At 41.4% G+C, this 22,923-nt stretch overlaps 1 protein-coding gene across 1 annotated transcript in view; it reads left to right on the top strand.

Moving 5' to 3' along the window:
- klf8 (Kruppel like factor 8) overlaps positions 1-20,511 on the top strand; it is a 79,920-nt gene extending 59,409 nt beyond the window's left edge. The window contains exons 3-7 of the mRNA XM_030745749.1: positions 9,197-9,448; positions 9,539-9,770; positions 15,519-15,630; positions 18,415-18,554; positions 19,001-20,511. Coding sequence (XP_030601609.1) covers positions 9,197-9,448; positions 9,539-9,770; positions 15,519-15,630; positions 18,415-18,554; positions 19,001-19,182 — 918 coding nt within the window. The 3' untranslated portion in view covers positions 19,183-20,511. The remainder of the gene's footprint in view (positions 1-9,196; positions 9,449-9,538; positions 9,771-15,518; positions 15,631-18,414; positions 18,555-19,000) is intronic.
- Positions 20,512-22,923: the final 2,412 nt, after the last annotated feature.

The raw sequence follows: 22,923 nt of genomic DNA, 5'->3' as shown, positions 1-22,923 counted from the left end.
AATTTGTTATGTTCCGTCTTTTAGGTGTCAAGCCTTCAGGGTGGGTTATGCTTCATGTAGATGTAGTTTGCGTGACGGGTTGTCTGAAGCTAAAATTGTTAATCGCTGTTCTGAACGGCCACGCGGGAAGACTGGGTGAAAAAGCGGCTGTCAGAGAGAAGGGTGAGACATGATGATTGCTTTAATGTGCTTGTACATGCTCATATTTTCACATCAAACTCTGATGTTATTAAAACTTGGAAAAAAGTAGCGTCAGCAGAGCGAAATATATTCACCGGTTTCCTGTATAAACAGACTGTTTCCCAGAGTTAAGCCGAGGTGTCGCAGGCGCCAGCGTCTTAACTGTTTAGGCAAAATGTTTGAGATTTCCCATTTATAAAAGTGACAATTTAGAAATAATGCATAGGTCATGGGCTTAATTCAGTTTTGGTCTTTTGAATGAAATTAAAGAGGCAAATTTATGTATTCCCAGGCTCAGCTGTATCTGTCTCTAAAGAGGATTTTAACAAGCAAAGCCTTTCTTGTCCTTGAGAATCGTATTTGGACATTGAAGCACTTTTTTTTTTTTCATTAGTGATAATTTTTTGTTTTTATTTCATAATATTATATATGAACAGGGAAGAAAGAAAACAGATTGTAGCATAACGTTGTTAACCTGATAAGATGGTACGCTTTCTTTACTGACTAAAGAAAGAAAATGCTCTGGAAACATAAGCGATTGTGAGGTGTCAGGATTGAAAAGCCATGAACTTTGCCAAACTAATGAGGTTTTATCTCTCTGCCTAGACTTTCTATAAGTGTCTTCCACATCCAGTTCAGGCACATTCTTACAGACTTATAAACCTGCTCGGATATAGGAAAACTAAAATGAATCACGAAGCAGGCATTTATAGTAAAGGCTTTAAAAAACTGTCCATTATTAGTAATGTTTACATATGATGAAAGTCTATATAATGATGGAGACACAGGAAGAGATTCTTAGACATTTTTGGGGCATTCCAACACACATAATTAGACAGGTAAGTCCAAGTAAATCCTTCTTTGGTAGTGAAAACAATGGTGTGCATATGATAGCACCAAATTTATTTGTTTCACAGCTACCACCACTGAATTTTTTTTTTTCTAGTTTCCATTAATGAATGTTTTTATTACTTCACATGAAATAGGCAAGAATAACAGAAACAGGGTTATTATAAACATCCAGAAACAAGAAAACAAAAAAAGGACATGCTTGACTTTATATTTTATTCTAATTGAGCTGTATCAGACTGTAATTTGTCCAATCTCATCTATATTCTGATGAACTACGGCCAACATTTCTGAACTTCTAGGGTCCAGATAGCCTATAATGGCTATCATGTTCAAGACTCCCTTTTCCATGTTCTGATCATTGATTATGAATGCAGATCAAATTTGAACAAGTTCAATCATTTTAAGACAATAATCAGTGGATTGATTGCATTCCAGTCTCTTTTTCATGTACATCCTCAGGCAGACAGGCCTAGACTGGTTGGAGATCCACTGGCAACCTCCTGTCACTAGGGAAAAATATTTATTCTCTGACTGGTTGGTGGTTGCTGCAAGTTGGTGACTGTTGTCAGGTGAAATTGGTCGCAAAGAGGGTGCTGTACCAAAAAGCTCATTGTGATTGCTGTGGTTGCTAGCAGATTGCTGCAGTTGCCCATGGAAGATGCCCTCTAGTCGGCAAACACTCGCCCTTTACTCTGTGCAAGGCAAACTTAAAGTAAAAGTTGCACCTTTTTAAATGTCTTGTGTGCAGCAGTAAGGCACAACTTGCGTTGCACTTTTCATCATTTCATGTTCATTTGGCAAGTAGTTTGCAAGCATTTGCAGACAAATCAACGTCTTCGATGAAAGTTATGGGAAACCACCTGTGGCAATCACAGCCACCGCTGCAGCTACAAGAAGGTTTTCTGTACTGGGCTCTATCTACCTCTTTGCGACCAGTTTCTACACTAGTGTCTGCCAGCAACCTCTAGACACCACTCACCAACCAGTTGCAGAATACATGCTTTTCTCTTGCAACCGGTGGTTAAATGGGGTCACTGACCGGTCTCTAGATCTGCTTGAATGGGGCTTTAGCAATCAATTTCACATCGACTGCCAGCAACCACTCACAACTGATTGGATACACATTTTTCCCTTGTGACTGGTGGTTGCCAAGGGGTTGCCAACAGGTCTCTGGGACTGGGTGACTCAGGCCTAAACTGTTTAGCCAGATTAAACATGATTGGTAAATACTACAGGCTACAAATGGATACCAAGTAACTTGTGGTGCGAAGTCCTGTCCCCTCTTCAGATTCTTATGCATAAATCAGTATAATCAGCCACAATATTGTTGCACAATAAATGGGCTTCTATATGTGCCAGATTATCATCAATTAGAGAAGCAAACTTTACATTTGCTGTGGCTTGAAATATGACTTGATGAATGTGATCGTTGTATTGAAGCACCTGTTAATTGGAAAGGTTGTGGAATAGTAATGATACTTCTAACTGAAACTTTATGACAGCTATAGCAGAAAGACCAGCTTACTGTGCCTACATGTGGTAAAAATCGCATACAATAGCAACATTAATTATAAAATGAATACTGTTTGCAACAGATGCATAATTAGTCATTGTGGCTTTTAATTGGATTCCTCTTTTCACCCTTACACATTTACTTTTATGATTTACTTCTTTACCAACAAGCTTAAATATGTCATGGTCTGCGCTGTGAGCGTGTCTGGATTTTTGTTGCAGTGCACATTTATGTGCAAAAAGCTGTGCAGCTGTAATTAAAGTCGAGCTGATTTTGCTGTAAGCTTACAGTCAGGCTGTCCTGTGTAGTTGTTTGAGGTGAACAAGTTACTAAGCGCCCAGGAAATCAACACTGGCAACTCCTATTAGGTAACATTAGACTGAGAAGCCAACACCGACTCCGGCTAAGAGAGACGTTGAGCTGTGCTAGCATCAGCCTGCTAACAGGTGGGTTAGCAGAGAGAGAAGCAGAAGGGAGTGTGCTTTAATGCAGGCTGGGGGCACTTGGTGTTGCACTGGGTGGGTAAGGATCCCAAGGGGTGGAGCTGCAGGGCTGTGCCTGTGGTTAATGTCTTCCCCAGCTGTTGTTTATTCTCTCCATATCCTTATCTGCCTTCACACTTTAGCTACCCAAGTGTACAAACACACATAAATGGATATAGCTGTCCACAGTGCATAAACATATAAATTCTATACACATACAAGCTTTGGAAATTGCAATGAATCCATGTCAAATGTGCCTCTTACTTAATTTCTCCTCAGTCATTCTGTTTTTCCCTCGACTGTTTCCTTCTCCATCCTCCGTTCTCTCCTTTCATATATAAACAGTCACTGTGTGTTTGTCTCACCTCGGGGCCTATTGATTTCTTCCCAGTAGGAAAAAAGCAACATTTAAACATCAGACTTAAAGGCCTCAGCTTTGTTGTTTTGGTTTTTTTTTTACTCTGTGTGCCCCTTTTGTTGTTTTCTTTTCACCACAGCAGATCATGTTCCCCACCAGTGACCAGTGAAGGTGCAGTGCGGGTACTGTTACAGAGTCACCACTGGTTTCCTTTTGCACCATTTGAAAAAATAACATTTTCCCCAACGATCCGGGAAATTAGTCTTTCTAGCATTTATGTGGCATCAGAAGAAATATGAGTCTTTGTGCTGTTGTGTGTAATTTGCATGAATAAATTATGTTTGAATAGATGTTTGAAACTGATATGAAAAGGTAGTAGCACAATTTTTTTTTCTTGTTTGAACAGCTAAATTAATAACATTGTGTCAGCCGTTTGTGGAAAAGTCCCTGTGATCAAAAAGGGTTCTGTGTGACTCGTAAGAGCTTCTTTTATGAGTGTGAGATGCCCGTATCACATGTATTATTATGCATCTTTAAAACTGTAAGATTCTGAGCTGAAACTGATACTAGTGTTTGAATCATAAACTGTATATAAAAGATGTACGTAGCTACTGTAACATCACAGGGTTGACCATAGGGTGCATTTGACTGAGAGACCAAGGGTCTCTGATTCTCATATGGTAGCAGCTTGTAAATCACAAAGTAGACCTACTGTGAAGCAAACCCTTTTTTATCGTCCATTTTGACTCTAATGGGGACCATAATTCACAAAATGAACATTGTGTTGTAGTAAATACAACTTGAAACTAGAGCTTGTGACCATAAACTCATCAGGAAAGTGTTTACTGAGGTCATAGATCAGGGACCTGAGGGCCATTTTCTTGTAGACAGTTTTATAGTCAGGCTTCTTTTTGCAAAGTTAGTTGCACGCTGCTGGCCATTAGAAAGCACTCAGATTTAAGACCCTCTATGTTAACTTTACAGTTGATGCCGATTTCTGTGTGTTTGGTTTTAGTTGCTTATTTCCCCCTTTGTGTCAGGAAAGCAAAGACACCTTCATTGTATGAAAAAAATCAAGTCTTTTGAGCTCTTGTTCACACTTTCCTTAAGCATAACACAACAGATAAATATCAGCTAAGTGCCATCTTATTTTCTGATAATCTGATATCAATTAACAAGACCGATACTGCCGATACCGATATTTGGCTGATATATCTCTACTTACAAACTGTGCGGTGTATAAAATTGTAAAAAAAAAAAAAAAGAAGTGACTTTCAATGGTGACATGCTGTCTGTATCAAAGGCAGTTCTTTAGCGAGTAAGCAGGTTCTTAATGGCAGTTTGGTACAGGGGCTGTCACAGTTTACCCCACATGTCATGTAACCTGACATCAATAAATTATGTGGCTGCTGACAGTGGAGCATGATAACCCTGTCAGCAGTCTGCCTCTCATGTTTAGCTTTACCTGTTAACTCTTTGTTAAAGAGGCAGTAAAAATGTGTTTCTAATGTGATCAAATGGGGAGCTAAGAGGACAGAAAATTGTGTAGTTAATACTCATTCCCTGCTTTAGGTACTAAATATTGTCACACTGTCCTCCACCGTGTAAAAAGTCGTCTTCGAACACGTGACGTTACTGATATCGGAGCTGCATTGCAGCTGTTAATCACTCATTATTTTATGTGTATGAAACTGAGTGTGATTAAAGTCCTCTGGACATTTTACATCCTTCTCTCCGCTGAGCTCTCTCACCACTACAGCTGCTCCCCACTTTCATTCAAGTTAGAGATCACATGAATTAATTGCAAGGCGAAGACTGTGACCCATTTTATGATGGAGCAGATGAACCGAGAAGTGTGGCGGTGGTGGGGGAACGGAGCTCCACTGCAACAGTGAAGCTTTTTACATGTTTCATTTTGACGTGTTGAGTTCGCCGTTTTAAAGGCTCACAGCCTTGTGTGGCAGATTGTTGTGATCGTGTTATTTTACAGCCTTGTGCAGAGTGTGAGAGAAAGCTCGCCTAGATTTACTAATATTTGTATGCAATTAGGTCCGGAAATGATCAGACGGTCGCCCGATAATTTAGGATGCCATCACAATAGATTTTGGCAGCCTAAAAGTTTTTGAAGGGAAAGAATGGTTAATAAACTAGCTGATTTCAACTCAGCATTGCCTGCAAAGGATTCTCCACAGCATATTAAACATTAACATTTTATTTGTGATCATGGTAATAGTCAGTAGTTCAGGGTATATTTTTGTTCAGCCCCTTGAGTTTAAGCTGAAAGTCAGATATCTTTGGTGGTGGCGTGCAGAGCCCAGCGTGTGCCAGTGTCCAAACAAACTGTTCCTGCCTTTCATTCCTTTTTTCTTTTAGCCGGGCTTCAGACATTTCAGAAGACTGTCCTGAAATCTGCATAAATATTGACTTGCAGAAACGACGCCCTTCAGATTTTATGTGTATTTTTAAAATTTCTATCAACTCATGTTCACTTTTGACCAGTGTTCAGGGTATATTTAAATACTATTGGGTAATCGATCCACATCCATACTATAATATGGTGCATGCTATACTACCAAACCTGGCCGTGTTAGTATTAATATGTATTCTCTACAACCGAATGTCAATTTCTGACTCCAGGATTAAGTACGATCATTTTCAATGCTAATATAATGAGAAAATAAAAGGTTCTCGAAGGTGTACAAATCAGTTTAAACCAAAGCTGATGGCAAAAGGTATCTTAAAACTTAATAAACTGGAGTATTATTTATAAATTTAATAGAGAACATGCTTGGAAAAACAAAGCCATCGCTCTGACACGGAGCTGGGTATTAAAATAGTGAGGAAAGATCTCTTTAACATCCTCATTTTTAAGCTAATCACTCTGCCTTCATAGAAAGTGTTTCTTCCTCTGTGCCCCCTCTTTCTGGGTTGCTTGCGGGCATCCAGAGGGGTTTTTCTTTTCTCTTTCTTTTTTTTTTTTTGAATATTGGACTTCAGCCTTTCAGTCTCTTCTTTTGAGGATTTTGCACAGAGTTGTGGGTTTTAATCTGAGCAGCCTTGAAAAGAGGAAAAGTGGAGAAGAGAGGAAAATCGGAGGGGGGGTGAGTGGGTAGAAATGAAGCCAGCGAGGGATGAAAGGGTGAGGTGGGAAGAAACAAGGGTGTGGTTGACGTAAAGAGCGAGAGATGCTGGAGGGAGAGGCGGGATGTGACACAGAGAGAGAGAGAGAAAGGTGAAAGGGGTGTGGTCACGATACAGCGAGAAAAAATAGGAAGGGAGAGGTGGGGGTGAAGTGATGGAAAGACAGTGGACTGGGAGGGAAATGGAAGGGAGTTGGTGGTGGGTGGGGAACAAGTGGAAAACATGGAGTCAGCTGATGGCTCCCAGTTTCCATGGCAACGCTTGGCCTTTCCCACCCACTCTCTCTCTCTCTCTCTTTCTCTCTCTCTCTCTCCCTCTCCTGTCTTTTTCTCTGCCTCACCCACTCCCTCACTTCTTTCACACTTCATTTTCTTTTCACTTTTTTCCTTTTTAGTTTTTTTTTTTAGACCGTTTCAGTATAATCACGTTACAGCCCAGCTTCTCTTCTTTGCTGATCTCCCTCTTTTTGTCCTTCCTCCTCATCTTCTCTCTCTCCTTATTTTACCTATTTTGCCTATTACAAGTGCTCCTTAAATCCCTCCTCACCTCAGCCAAGTTTCATGCAGGTGTAGTGTGTATGTGTGTGTGGGTGTGTTTCCCTGTTATGTGCAAAACCCCCTCCTTTCCTTTCCTTTCCTTTCCTTTCCTTTCCTTTCCTTTCCTTTCCCTTCCTTTCCTTTCCTTTCACAGCTGAGACTGTTAATGACTTTTTTTTGGGTACTTGTTCAATTTTAAAAAGTGAGAACAATGGACAATACCTTAGACCCACAGTGCAGAAGGTGAGCATTTATATGGATTACCTATTGCAAATACTAAAAATAAATCTCGACATGTTCTAATTGGCACATGTAATAACCTGTAATGCAGTAAAAGAAATGCAGAACAGGCGGTTCGCACCTTTGCAACACTAGCTATTTGCGTATAATGCTCACTGACTGCAGCAAGTTGTTTACCACTTATATTTGTGCCGATGCCACCGCAACAGCCTCCAGCTGAACTGTGTGACCTGATAAAAGGGCGTAGCAGAGTCTCCACCCTCTCCTCCTCACCCAGAGCCAAACTGCGCTCAGCTGAACTGGACGGAGGCCAATTCTGGGACTGGAAGCTCGCTGCTGTTCCCTCCTTGCACTCCAGTTCTCCTGTCTTTCGCTCTTCCTGTGTTTTCCTATTTGAAACCCTCTCCCTCTCAGTCAGTACCAGTCTCTCTCTGTACCCATGAAGCCCTTCACTCGCCGTCTCCCTCACTTTCTCCTCCGACCCCCCCCAGTGTGCCACACAGCAGCCATTGTTCCCTGTGCTTTCGAGCTGCATGGCGGCTGAGTCCTGGGTTACTGTAGAGGCAAACACTTGTTTCCTTCCCCTATCAAAGCTGCGAATGCTCCTGCACAGCATGGAAAACCATGATGTGGATTATGAGGAAGCATTTTTCTTGGCTGAAGCACTTCCTCAATGCAAACTTTAGCCAATCGTTGCCAGTTTTCAGTCATTGAAAAATTAGGTCAGGCCATGAAAGATGTATGCCCCAAGGGTTGAAGAGGTTGCAGAAGCATCTTTAATTTCATAATTTCCTTTTAATTATATTTTTCTCCTAATGGCTGAAAACTACTACAATACACATGGGTCTCAGCATCCTTTGTTATGGATCAAGCCTGTGGCAAAAAGCCATCATAGTTCCTAATACTACCCTGACATTGCACTTGAGTGGCAGAGTGAATTTTTTTTTTTTTTAAACTCTTTTGAATATTGATAAAAGCGCTCATTGGTTTTTCTTGGCTGTTAGTGGCACACACGGCAGAACGTTGGTGAATGTTTTACATAAAAATCCGCCCTGGAATTTATCGGTAACATCTGCTATTTGATGTCCCAGTGATGATGGAGACAACCAGCAGCGTTTCTCTTCTGTCCAGTGCTGCTTGTTTTTGTTTTTACATCTTACACGCACCTGTTTATGAAGATGTGCATTATCGGTGTTCTTTACTGTGACCATGTGACATACAGAGTGACTGCGAAGCACAGAGACCCTGAAAAAAGAAAAAAAAAAACCTTCAAGGTCACATGCTGTGTTCACTACCAGTGCTATATTTTCATGAATTTTAGCATATTTTTGCATGATTCAGTTTAGAATAATCTCTAATGGTCTTATACTGGGCTTGGCCAGTTCTCCCTTTGAGGCTATTTTTTTCTATTGGCAGCCCCCCTTAAACAGAAGGAAACTAGCAATTTTTAATATGAGCATCTACTATTGTGTGTGTGTGTGTGTGTGTGTGTGTGTGTGTGTGTGTGTGTGTGTGTGTGTGTGTGTGTGTGTGTAAGTAAAAGGAAAAGCAAATGATGTGTTTCATCTGCTGGTGTGTCTGTAGCTCAGATTTACAGCATGGAAGAAAAATGCAAAGTTCATTTTTGGGGGGTTGTTTGGCTCCTGCTGACTTTTTAAACAATAAACCAGCGTGTTTTTTTTTTTTTTTTTTTGCAAGCTTCACATAACTATGATTACTTGGTTCTAATTAACATATCAGATTGTTGTCCATTGAGAACTGAAATCCAATTATGTTGAAGACACAAGTTGCCAATTTTAGGTGTAAAATCTGTAATTAAACAATATTTGCTGATCAACTGTAGTTAGTTTAAGTTGAATGATTTTTGTTTCTTTTCTTGTTTCTAACACTCTAGCAGGCAGATGTAGGCAATGACTGCTCACAGCCGACAGACCTGAAGGTGAAGAAAGAGTGCAAGACAGAGCCCTCTTCGCCTCATCCGAGCCCAACCGAGGACCAGACTGAGCCTGTCGACCTCTCGCTCAACAAACCTCGCTCCGCTTGTACAACAAGCACCACAGTCAATCCAGCACCCAGTAGTGCTGTGACCCAGCCCACCCTGTCAGCCACACCAGTCCCCTCTGCGGTACAATCGATAGGCTCCATGGTAAGTATAAACTTTACCTCTTCTGCATTTAGAAGTATAAAGCACATTAGCGTTACAACCTCTTGTTTTCCTCACTTCTTTTCCCTCCAGGTCCTCTCTCCAGGCTCCATCTTAGCCACACAGGGCGCCGGAGGCCAGCAGATTCTCCATGTTATCCATACAATCCCCTCGGTGACCATGCCCAGCAAGGTGGGCCAGCTGCAGACCATCCCCGTGGTGGTGCAGTCGCTGCCTGTTGTCTACACTGTGCCTACTGACGGTGTCGCCACAGCAGCCATTACCGTGCCGCTCATAGGCAGTGATGGGCGCTCTGAAGGATCTGGTGAGTGTTACAGTGAGAGCCTCCAAGGAGGATGCATAACAGAAGACAGCTGTGTTACTTATTTGGACCAGTACAGCACAACTTCTGCTTTTTAGCAACATTAGCAGCACTTTGTGTGTTATTCATTTGTAGACCCACTTGTCTACTTCGCTGACTCAGAGTTCACTTGCTGTCTGGCTTGGTTAGCGAGGTGCATCAGTAACCTCTGCGATATTAAACGGAATACCTTGAAACAAGATGCAGTTGCCGCCATATACTGCGAGTACACCTAAATGCCTCCACAGCATCCACTCAAAGTGGTCACACCCCTTATAATGCTTAACTTTAAGGTGCATTCGACTGTAGAGTGAGAGATGTGAAAGTTCACCAGATCCAGCTGGATGGGGAATAGAAACCAAATCTGAATCTATAGGAACTAAAACAATTTCTTTTACATTCAAAAATTTAAAATTCAATATAAATAAAACTCAATTTAAAAAAAAAAGCAAAACTGTAATAACTCTGTAGTGTGTGGATGTCTGTGGTGTTGCATTTTGGCTATTATGAGAAGCAGGCTAAATTATAAATTTAACCCTGTGTAGGAAGTTGTTTTAAGTTGCGGTGACGTAGCATTTCAGGACCTCTTTCTTCCTTTGCCATGTTGAAACAGGATGTTAAAGACGAGCACGGCACTCTGAGTGCTGATTTAACATGTTGCAAAAGCAATATCGGTCATAAAATACTTGTAATGTGAGATGAGTCGTAGACCTCACTCTTTAATGTCAGTCTCCCTCTTTTGACTGTCACGCCTGGCATTGCAATGTTCTGTCACCGCTGCTTAAACTGTCATTTATGGAGGGGTGAGGGGGTGGGGGATCTCACTCTCGGAGGAGCACAGTGTTTCTCCCAAAGGAGCTGGTGTGTGTTTGTGGTTAGTGGTATGTTAGATTTGCCATCTGTCTGCCTTGTCTATCTTTGTCATTCTGGAAACTCTCCATATGTGCCAGATGATTGATAGTCCTGCTTAAATGAGGAAAACTGCAGAAAGAAATGTTACATATGCTGTAGAGAAATGGGTGAAATTCGTCAGTGAGCAGCTGATTCTGTCTGTAATATTTTTATATATAAAAGTCCAAGTATGCCTCACATGATACGATACGAGCTGCGTCTTCTGACTGCTTAAAATTTGTCATGACACTTATTAACGAGGACCTTAACCTTCCAAGTGTTCGTCTCGATTCTCGCTGAACAACAGCGAGTGAGGTAGAAGTCCATCCATCCCCGAGCAAACAAGATGGGAAGCTTGACATTTGCTGAGGCAAGCTAGCAAAATAGGTCTCCACCCCTTTAACAAACTGTAGTCGAGTCCCCTCGGTGCAGTCGGAGAAGTTCACCTGGTCTCAATTCAGAACAGCACGGTCTGGACTGAGGAATGCAAACGAGGCAGGCGCTGAATCTCAGAAGAGTCTGCAGCACACAGACTGGCCTGAAGATGCTCTCAGACTCTTACTCATCCGTGCCGGGAGCTGCTGTGTGTTTGTGTTTTGACCTTTTCCCACTTTGTTTCCAGCCCGAGCTTTCCTGATTTAGAAAATCAAAGTTTAATAGTGACTCAGTACGTTAGTTAATATGCCAGTAAAGGCCCAAGAAATATTAAAAGTGAATGTAGGCATTTATTAATAGAATGTGAGATAAATTGATGTTTGTTTTTTTGATTAGGATTTGTAGTTATTTATTTACCCTTGTTTTAATTCCCCTGTTTATTTACTTTCTCATAAAGCAGCTCGATTCTGTAGTAGTTTCATAACCTGAGGCAACTACTTAATTTATTTTTCTTGGCGTCAACCAGCAGTCAGAAAGTTAAACATAAGGCACGCTGCTCGTTTGTGTACTGAAGTAGAAACGAGTTAAGGAGTTTAAAAAGAAAATACAGATATGAATCATCCAGGAGAAACAAAAATTGGTGGGAATTTTGAACCAATATAATACAGTAAATCAATAGACTGTCGACTAACTGTATTAAAAACAGATACGGAAAATAACTAATATAAATACATATAGGTATAAAAATGAATCCTAAATATGAATTTATGTCACCTTTTTCATAAACAAATTAACGCCTACCTGTATGTTTTACATTATTTTTAATCATTTCGTTTTTAATCACATTTGATTCTGGCACTTTTGGTCCTCCATACATACAGTATACTACATAATTATTATACAGGGCACTGTCATTGTGCTCACTTGCACAATATTATGGGACAGTGGACAGGAAATGGGTTGTTTTATGAACATAATACAAATTTTCTTGTGTGTCTTTAGAGCTTCTGTACAGTGGCAAACTTTTCCCGGTGACCTGCTGGACAATTTAAGCTGCAGTGCATTTGAGCAGCGATTAATATGAAAGCACAAATGAGTTGATGGACCTCTCAGAGTCCATGCTCTGTAACCTTCGCCTACAAACTGCATGCTCTCACCACAGCACCCATAGCATCCTATGCATCCTAAAGATATGCACAGAGGTGCAGCGTAAAAAAAAAACACTGTGTATTTGTGCTGTTCAAGTTCAGTGAATGTGTGTGTGTGAAGACTTCTCATGTTTTTACTCGAGGTGTAAATGTAAAGAGAGTCATTTGGAAGGTTTAGCTCGCTTTGTGTATCATTCTCTGGTTAAAAGATGTAGTCTCACGGTTTTGTGTTTAAGCCTCCAGCTCTGTTCATTTTTGCGTCCTACGTTTGGTGTCTTCCTAGCGAGTTTTTGATGGAGCATACAGCAAACTTCAAAAACTCAGGATGTCTCGGTATTTGAAATTCCAGCCTGAGGGGTGTCATATATCCTCGCTGGTATTGAAGGTAACCTTGATAGTTGTTGTTTGTGGACATCTTTTTGTGCAGCTCTGGATACAGATTCTCTCTGCATCTCCCCTCAAGTCTTATTTCGAGCTTAATTCATTTGCCTTGAAGAGAAAAGACACAGCTTACTGATAATACCCCCCCCCCCCCAAAAAAAACAGCCTTTTTTTAAACTTCTTTTAAACGCAGAGAGAAATTCTAATATTGCAACAGCCCAAAAAAAAAAAAAAAAAGACATAGGGTTAGCCTAAGGGCTTTGGGGTGGAGAATTATTCAGTCCACCCCTGCTCCTTTATTACCTTTCTATTAGATCAAGTAGAACAGAATTCAGTGAAATAATAACAAGACCTTTTGTAATTTTTCCTGTCATTGAAACAGAGCTGCTGGTATGGTGCAGCACAATCTCTAATAGCCTTTCCTTTGGATTCTTTGTCCTTTAAAAACGACAATAACTGGGCACGTAAATCTTAACCTCTTGAAAATTGATGTACGTTCGGTGCGCGTGCTGCACGCCTGTAGGTCAAACCAATTAGTCATTATGAAGTCTCTCTTTCTCTCCAAATAAACTGCCCGCCTCTCCATAACTCATTGCCTATCTGTTTACAATTGGGAGTCCTCTCAGTGACTAATGTGCTGACATAACATCATGTTTCACGTTGACTTGCATCACACAAGGAAGTGCCGATACCAGTGTGACCTGGGCATTCAAAGTCGTGTTTGTCAACTTTGCGGGTGTTAATTTCAGCGAGTGATGATCGTAGTTATTTGGTATCGAAGATTAACTTTACGTCAGGTGGGTTTCTGCAGCGCTGCACCTGTTGCCACGCCTGACAGTGATGTTGCAATGAAGTGACTTCTCCTCATGATCTGTATGAATGCTTGGGGCTGGTTTTCACAAATTAGAAATGACCTAAAACATTGGTACTAATCCTTCATTTTGTGTGCAGAGTTATAATTGAAAATTAAGCTAGGATGTTTTTTGCCAACCTGTTGGGGTTGCTTAAAACCAGTATGACTGAGTTTTTTCTTTTTGACTGGTAGTTATAGTTTAAAGGTGGTGCCAGTAGGTTGTAGATCGTACCCTTGTGTCTGTCCTGTTCCTTATATCATGATGCCAAGAGCGCGATTCCAGAGTAGGTTTCTGCTGTGAGGTCTGTGATAGAGCAGTTTACAGTTAACAGTTTGTTCACTGCTCACAGCATCCTCTAAACAATCTAAAGTCATCAATCAAGTGAGTATCCAAGTGGATACTGAAGGTTGTCGGCATGTTTTCGCAGCTCATTTAAAAACCTGTTTTCTGTGTACGTTTCACGTCCCCGCGTCGCTGTACAGCACTGAAAGGAACCAAAGACTCTGGCTGTGAGCACGACAAGGGGCGCGAGCGGAGAAGACGGGAACTTTTAGATTTCTTTTTTCTTTTTTTTTTTCTCTTCCTGCAAAGCGAACAAGCTGGAGACGGCTGACATTCGCTGTTCGTGTGCTACGGTGTTGTGTGGGAGGAAAAGGAGGCTGGATAGGTAGGCGCACAGAGAAAGGGAGTGAGGTGAGGCGGCGAGGAGGGGGGAGGGAAGGTTGGGTATACCGTGAGGGCGAGGAAGCACGAGGGGTCAAAAGGAGAGGAGATGGGTCGTTCTGCTTTTGAAAGAGGAAGGCTGCAGTGGTGGAGGGGTGGGGGTGGCCTAATTGTCTCCAGAGACAAAGAGTGCCACTTTTTTCTTTCTTTTTGGTGCATGACCCTCCCCACACCACCACCACACACACACACACACACACACACATACACACACACACACTCCACCCAAATTCCTTGCGTCACCCTTCCAACCACCCCACCCCTTTCTGCTCTCTCCAGGCTGGGTGGACTTTGAACAGTGTAGCTGCCACATTCCTGCACACAGAGGGGCGGGGGGGCACTTTGAGATCCAACAATTAATGCACCCGGTCTGATTTCATAGTCAGTGCAGAAAAAATTCATATAAAGTTGATCTACATCATAAATACACAAAGCTCTTTGTCTAGTCTGGTGCTATGTAGGCAGCATCTGCTTTTTTAAACTGACCTCAAGTTGCAGACCATGACACTAACACAGATAACTCAGATAACTCAGACTCAGTAATAATTATCTTGCTTCATCACTGTATGAATGATTATAATGATGTAGTATCATATCAAGACCATTATCCCTTCACGTATCAGCTGAAAAGGACATGAATTTACACTTCCGATGCCAAGCAACAAGAAACAAACGCTGGACCTTCGGTTTAAACGTCTTTCTTCCTTTGTGAGAATTTTTAACAGCTTGCCGATCCTCGAGGAGAAGCGCCGGAGCTCTCCGATAGCTTTGGGAGATTTGTCTTTCACTTAATTGCTAATTAGCATTGTCTATGAGTTCAGCGTATTTTTCATTAACATCTGCTCACATCATCTTCCTCCTGCTGTGACATTGTAAAAGGTTGTTGAAAGTGAGGAAAAACAAAGGGAAAAAAAAAACAACTGGAAGATGCTTCTTTTAATAGAAACTGGAGGCTAAAGCAGACATTTTGAGAAAGATGTAGAAACAAGCAGACATGCAGAGGAATCCAGCATGGGGCTTGGCCTCAGATTTGATCCATTTTGCAGCCATGCGGACCACACCTAAGCCTACACACACACACACACACACACACACACACACACTTGGAGCAAGTCTTTGTCTTGCTAAGTTGCTGGAAACCAGACATTGCTGTTAAGAAGTTATTAACCCCCTGCTATTCTATTCTCTCTCTTTCCCCCCCAACCCCCATCTTCTTTTCCCCCCCTCTCAATTTCTTTCAATTCCACGCCTCCACAACTTCCCTTCATCTGTTTCTACCACTGTATGTCCTTCCATTCACTCTTTACGCCCATCTTCCTTTCATCCTTTTCTCCCTGCAGTTCGGATCAAGCCAGGTTCAACATCCCCGGTGGAGTATCAAAGTGACAGCGACGCAGAGAGCGGCACAGAGTCTGGATCAGCCTCCATCAGCACCCAGAGCCTTGATGCAGGGTGAGTCCTTGGTAAAGATGTATTTAACCACACTGGTAAAATTTTATGCACAATCAATAAATATAAAGAAAATTAAAGTGATGCAATCGGCACAAGCTGCATTTAGTTACAGGGCACAGGAAGTTTTCAGGCATCGGCAGTATGCTCCCCCATATTTTGGAAATGTTTATTATGCTTTCACACCTATGTGAAATCACTGAAATACATGACTGGAAACCTCCTATGCAGACAAACTGTAGATAAGAAAACTAACATCAAGAGTCTCTAAGAGGTAGAGGTGTGCAGAGTTGAGTGCAGGGCATGGCAGTCATAGGTGCTGCTGCAGGCCCCGTTCTGGATGTTGTGTCACTAGGGGGCAGTGTCAGATATTTGGAACAACCAGTAAGCATTTTATGTTTGCGCTCTTCATGGTTCTTTTGCGTAGCCTAATTTTGCGATTAAAATAGAAGCCATATCAGACAAAGTCCTTCGTAGCGACATGAATCAGTCTTTGTAGTGAATTGTGTAGCGAGATTGATTGTTGGCTCCATGCAGCTGCGTCTCCGTAACCTCTGTGTTAGCTCAACGCCCACAATCCCCCACTTTGCATAGCAATAGAGTTACTCAAATGGACAGCAATGTAGGACTACAAAACCTGCAGAAGTCTTGATTTCCTGGTGGCAAGTCCGAAGTACTGCAGGAGAAAAAAAATAATATTGCTAGAGAAGCATATTACCCCGAGACTCCAGCTGTAAATCAGATGTCTGTAAAACTGGTGGAAGGGCATAAATCCCCGTGTGATGTCTGCTGATTGCAGAGTCTGTAATACGACTCAGCAGGGTCGGCAAGAGGGACACTAATGCACAACAGGGTTTATGGGGAATTCTTTTTGTGTGGGTCACCTCCCTCGCCTGCAGGCTCCTGACTAATTACATTACTGCAGTGCTGCCATGACTGGATGCTTATATAACCTTATATAACCCTCCTGTACAGCAGAACACACTGGAGACGCCCAGACTGTAACACAGGAAGACAAGTGGGCGCATGTGTGTGTGTGGTGTGGGTCTCAGTAGACTCTACATAAATTAGGACATTAGGCGCTCCTGAGGAAAGTGTGGACATTGGAAAGGCTGTTGCAGAGTTAAAGGGTAGTGTGCCATTGAAGACTCTGTCATGCACATTTATTAGTAAATCAGGACGTAGCTTCGGTCACACCCAGTGGGTGAGGCTGCCTGACTGTAACTGAAATTCAGGGTGTGGGCGTTGACAGTTTGCTCAGTGCTGTTATCTAGCGTGTGTTTGTGTGTGAGCGTGAGACAGAGAGATTGAGTTTTATTGTTTTATATTAAGAAAACAAGCATTTTAGTGGATTTTGTGTTTTTTAAAGGGATGTAAGGAAGATTATGTGTGTGTGTGTGTGTGTGTGGGTGTGGGTGTGGGTGTGGGTGTGTGGTGCAGGGCAGGGCTGTCCCAGAACAAGGATATAAACAAGCTTACGTAATGCAGTTCATGGTCACACCTCCTTGTAAAGAGGGAGATCAGGGGTGGGTTTTTGTTGGTTTTTTTTTTTCAGATTTATTTACAGTATGATTGCCTGATGAATATGAAAATGAATTTAAATGTGATAACAGAGCTCATTCTTTAAAAACTGAAGCATAATTTAAGAGGAGGTAGAAAAGGATAACATAGAGAGAAGAGTTGATGGGTTTATTTTGACAGAGTTTATCTGGTTGGTTTGAGGAAAGAAAGAGAAAATGAGTTTAAGGGTGAAATGATTCTTTATTAGAGGAATGTTAAAATGGAGCTGTGTGACTTTCTGATGCCCCCTGGTGGCTAAATCAGTGTCAGGTTCTCCTGAACATAAAAGAAAAAACAAACCAAAAAAAAAAACCTCAGCATTTCTCAACAGAAACATATGGAAGCGTTTCATATGATCAGCCTGGATGTGTCGTGTTTTTGCTTTGTTGTGCTGATATATTAATTTAGCACTGAACTGAGGTGTATTAACTCAATAAAACATGGTGCTCCGATAACAAACAAACAACATTTGAGATGCCAAGGAAAGGGTGCGACACATATTACTTATAACTGTCGACGATAGTAACTTAAACATTTTGAGTTGTAAATAAGTTACAAATGCGATGCATTTTAGAGCTACAAAAATCAGACAGAGATGATTCAATTTTTGGGTGTTTAATGTTTATAGTAAAGTATTAATGACAGAAACGGTTTGAGGAGGGAAAGCAAACCCTGGATAATTGTATTGATCACTGTCATGCACATGTTTTTCCACTTTAACTGCAAATGCATTAAATCAGAAGGTGCACAGAAGTGATGGGAATGTCCTGCATTCGTCTTATTGATTGGCAGTCTTATCTCCGGGACATGTCTGATCAGCTGCCTAAGGATGGATAAACATCTGTTTAGCACATAGCTTCCATTATTGTGTTGTTTTCCATAAGCTTTTATATTTAAAACCAAGCTTATAAGCTGCCATGTATTTGAGAGGACAGAAGCATTCGTGCTGATGATTTATGTCAAAACAGCAGGCATGATGAGAGAGAATGCAAAACAAAGAATGATCTGATTGAATTGTTTTCATTTTACAATTTCTCTTCTGATTTCTTTCTGAAAAGTTTTATTTGACCCAGCTGAAATCAAATTGCATTTGACTGTTTTTTTCAGATTAACGTGCGTATACAGGGCACACGTATTCTTATTGAGCACTTAAAGTGAGTAGAATCAGAACATCGGCCTCCATTGATCAGCATTACTGGCGCCGTTCTCTCTCGCTGTGTGTCTCAGGTCGGTTATGGACCTGGAGCCCGTCGACCCAGATTCACCAGACATCAAGAGGCGGCGGATCCACATGTGCGACTATGAAGGCTGCAAAAAAGTTTACACCAAGAGCTCCCACCTCAAAGCCCACAGGAGGATACACACAGGTGAGTTCGGACCTATAATGTCACAACAAAATCAATGCAGCTGAGGCGTTTTTTTAAAGAAGGCGTGCATCTCCAAGTGAAGAACAAAATCATTATTGACAGATTACTAAATGCAGCGTTTCATTTCTTTTTTTCTTTTTTTTGGAGGACTAAATTTTATCTGCTTATTACCAAAATTAAATATAACCTCAGGTGGCTCAGCATTTCTCAGTGCAAAGTTCACACCTACTCTCCATTCCACAGATCCGCAGACAGTAGATGAGGAAAAAATGTCCAGATTTTATCCAACAAGCGTATAGTGAAGGACCTTCTGTAGAGTAGGAAGAATTGTAGTAAATAACTCAGTGCTATCAGTTTTTTTTTAACACATTTCTCTTCCTTACCTACTTCCCTACCTCACTACCTTCCTTTCCCCTTCTGCTAACCCTTGTCCTCGTCTCTTCCAGGAGAGAAGCCCTACCACTGTACCTGGGAAGGCTGCACCTGGCGCTTCGCCCGCTCTGACGAGCTGACCCGACACTTTCGCAAGCACACAGGAATCAAACCTTTCCGCTGCACCGAATGCGACCGCTCCTTCTCCCGGTCTGACCACCTCTCCCTGCACCGCCGCCGCCACGTGATGATGTGAACTCTGACCCCAGCCCCGCCCCTGATGCCCCCGGCTCCCTATCAAACTGACCTCTGACCCTTTGATATCTCAAACCCCCTCACAGCACATCTTGTACCAGTGCCCCTCACCTCACACAGTACTTCGTGTTTCCCTCTGCTCTCCTGTGGGATTTTAAACCCAACTTGCAGATAGAATAAAGGACCTTTCCTCCTCCTCCTCTTCTTCATCTCAGAGTCACAGGATAATTGTGTGTGTGTTTGTTCGGTGGTGGTAACGCAATTTTTTTTTTTTTTGCTGTGGTTATCATCATTACCGTCCACCCCAAAGCAGTCCTCTCTACCATCCTCCAACTCAGTCACATAAGATGTCACACAAGATGTTGCTTTCTCAGAAAGAGAAGGATGGACTGAAGGGCATCCAGCAGCAGGGACTCTCATCCATTCATTCATCCATCCATTCATCCATCCAACCATCACATGCAACAGTCCATCCAAAAGGCGAAGAGGTAGAGGAGGAGACACACAGATGTCACTTCAGCTGCTCTTTTCTTGGTTAACAGTTTTATTCTATACATATCCCGAGTTTGGAATTTATGTGACTCCAAAATTTATTTTCTTGAAGGATTCTTGGAAGCAAAGGTGACTTCCGAGGGTGCTGTGTCCCCACCACAACTTTTCCAGGAACCCTTTTAGGGACTCGGGAACTTTGAATTTCTTTCTACCCCAGCTGTATTGACTTGAGGATCCATGGCAAAAAAAAAAAAAAAAAAATTGGCAAATGTGATCATATTAAGGGACTTTCTGATGAAGTAACAGGTAAATAATTCTGTGTGTTTGACCGTTTGCTTCACAGCCTCCTTTCAGCATTTATAAGCAGCATATAAACGTCCAATCACAGCTTGCTAAACACTTCTTGAGTTTTTATAGAATGTCTGTCTTACTATGGCCATTCATAAATAGATGTTTATCACGGCAACTTATGACAATATAAAATATCTTCACGGGAGAAGTTCGGATTGTCGACAAACTCTTCAAATATCATTGTAGCTACTTAAAGTTAAATGACTGTAAACTGCTTTAAAAATGCTGAATATTGGGTCTGTCTTCAGATTTCAAGGTGCAGTGGATTCAGAGGAATAGTGTAGTTCCTGGGGTTCTTTAGTTCCTGGTATTGTTTGTAAAAGGGGTGCAAAATAACCAAAACATAGTTATCATAAATTTGGATAAGGTATTTAGTTAACTGTGCATATCAGTGTGTGAGTCTGTGTTTGTGCTTGCATGTATTTTATTCACAGCAGCTGAAGTGACGTCAAAAGCATCAACATGTCTGAGGCTACCCCACCCACCCCCCCCACCCCCACCCCCCTTACAGGGAGCTACAAGACTGTGAACTTTATAAAAATGTGTTTGTTTTCATTGTATCGATCAAGTTGTTGTCCCCCTCCCGCCCCCGCACACACCTTTCTTATCCCTCTTCGATAACAGTATTTGAGTATTTGCTTTGTTTGCGCCGTCGTTGCTGTTGTTTTATCAAAAAAAGAAAAAAAAGGCCTTTAGTCCTGTCTGCATTTTTTTTTCTTTTTTGCCAAGTTTGGCGTACTAAACACATTTAAAAAAAAAAAAAAAAGTCAGATCTTTTTGTTGTTTTCTGAGGCTGTGAAAAAGACAGAGGAGACACAAATAGATTGAAAATACAAGTAAAACTCTCGTGCAGGGAATAGGGGAGCTTTTCTGAGTGCGTGTGCGTGTCCGTGAGTTAGTGTGCATGTTTTTGAGACAAACATAATCAAAATTTAAGATTTTTATGAATGCGTGTTCCGGGCACTTGTTGTTCTTTTACCTCTTGCCCGTTGAGCCTTAATAACCGAATTCAATCCGTAAGGGCGAAACTAGAACCGCTGACAGACGACGTTTGGCCACAGATCGACCCGCTCGATCTTTGCACGATGGGCATTTTTTCCCCCCACTTTTTTTTTTTTAAAAAGCTCAAAACCAGGAAATTAAAGGTGTTATATGTATGTTACTGTACACACAAAACTAAAAACATGAGGTGGTTGAGGTAGATTTTAAAGATTTTTAGATTGTCACCAAAAAAATGTAACCTGAAGCTTTTTGATTTTAGTTTTTAGCCATCAGACTCCTAACCATGTAAACAAACAAACAAACAAACAAAAAATTTGTGCTGTTTTTTAAATACTGATCTTTTTTTTTTTGTTTTATAACCTTGCAATGTTATCAGAGCAGCAGGACGCAGAGAAACGGAGTGGAGAGGTCGTCTGTCAGTGTTTCTGGGAGAAACCAGGCGCCGCAGCGGGCCGTCGAAGTCCGGGTGCCTGGGGTTTAAACAACGGGGAAAATAGCGCTCTCCTCACTAGCATTTCTACCAGGGTGGGGGTCAATTCTGTCCAGTTTGTTTTTAATGGTGATGGAATATAAATTAAAAGCCTCCAGAGGATACTGGCAGAAAAATCTTGATTGAATTTTTTTTTTTTTTTTTAAACCTTACCTGAGCTCAACTCCCAACTTGAATTTAGCTGTTTCGGAGCAGAATTGACCCCCATCTCACCCTGCTACACTAACCCACAGTGTCCATGACTTTACGTGGGCTGTTTTTCAGCTCCTGATCCGGGCTGAACTTGATTATGCAACAAAACGCAGACCTCGCTCCGAGCGCTGTTCTGGACTCACGATCGCAGCTCTGTGCTGCTGGAATACAGGAAAGTGTGTAGAAACACGACTTTAATTTCAAACAAACTTAGGTTGCAATGAGAGAGTGAGGAGTTGAGTTTGTGATCGATGGAGCGGGCTTTTATTACCCTGATGCGTCCCCTTTTCAAGCAACAACAACAAAAAAAAAGAAGAAGGCAAAGCGCATTTTGCTTCAAATATATTGTTCTCGTTATTTGGAGTAGTTATTGTCATCATTTCAAAAGCTAGTAAGACTTTTCATATTATGATGACTGAGAGGGACGTGCAGGCTTGCTGTGAGCCTGAGTGCTTGCCACGAAAAGGGCCGATTTGTTGCGTGGGTCTGCACGCCGCGAAAGAGAAACGATCCGTCTTAGCAGAGTAGCTGAATATGGTTTAAAAATAAGGAAAACCGTTTCTGTCTTTCCCAACAGGAGAAACGTTATTTAGAACAATATTCAGTCACTTGTTTGGAGGGATTTCAGTTTGTTTTTGCAGTGCAGAGCAAATGCAATGTTCCCATTTCTCTTAACATCCCCTGCTTCAATTAAAAACAAAAGAAGTTAAAAAGCACATCTTTCTAGAAGAGTATATGCATTTGATTGCAATTTTCTTTCTTTTGTAAACTGTTGATAAAGACATTAAAGGACAATGACAAATAATTAAGAGAAATCCATGTACATAAATGTATATAATCAAAGTGCAGAGTAAATGTAACGGGTGAATTTCTATTTTTAACACTGACTAGATAATGTGAAAAATCTTTTTTTTTTCCCTCTTCTTCTGTTGGTTTGATGAAATGTGTTTTCATCATGTGTATTTTTTTTTTATCTAATACATTTGTTTCGTAGTTTCTTAAAAAAAAAAAATGGTCCCACTTGTGTTGTGCACATTTGTGTTGCATGGAGAGTAGCCTTCTTGTTTTCTTATAGTGACGGTGAGCATGTCAAGTGTGTGTGTGAGACAGTTGGGGTGCCACAATATGATACTGAGAAATCATATTGACTAACTAGGGATTGATTATAACAACAGAGCTTAGTGTCCCCGTAGTGGACCTGATTTTCAATGTTAA

This window comes from Archocentrus centrarchus, chromosome 14 (assembly GCF_007364275.1).
Source record: "Archocentrus centrarchus isolate MPI-CPG fArcCen1 chromosome 14, fArcCen1, whole genome shotgun sequence".
Taxonomy (NCBI): domain Eukaryota; kingdom Metazoa; phylum Chordata; class Actinopteri; order Cichliformes; family Cichlidae; genus Archocentrus; species Archocentrus centrarchus.
Note: the sequence above shows the minus strand (reverse complement) of the source record. Positions and strands in the feature narration are given on the sequence as shown.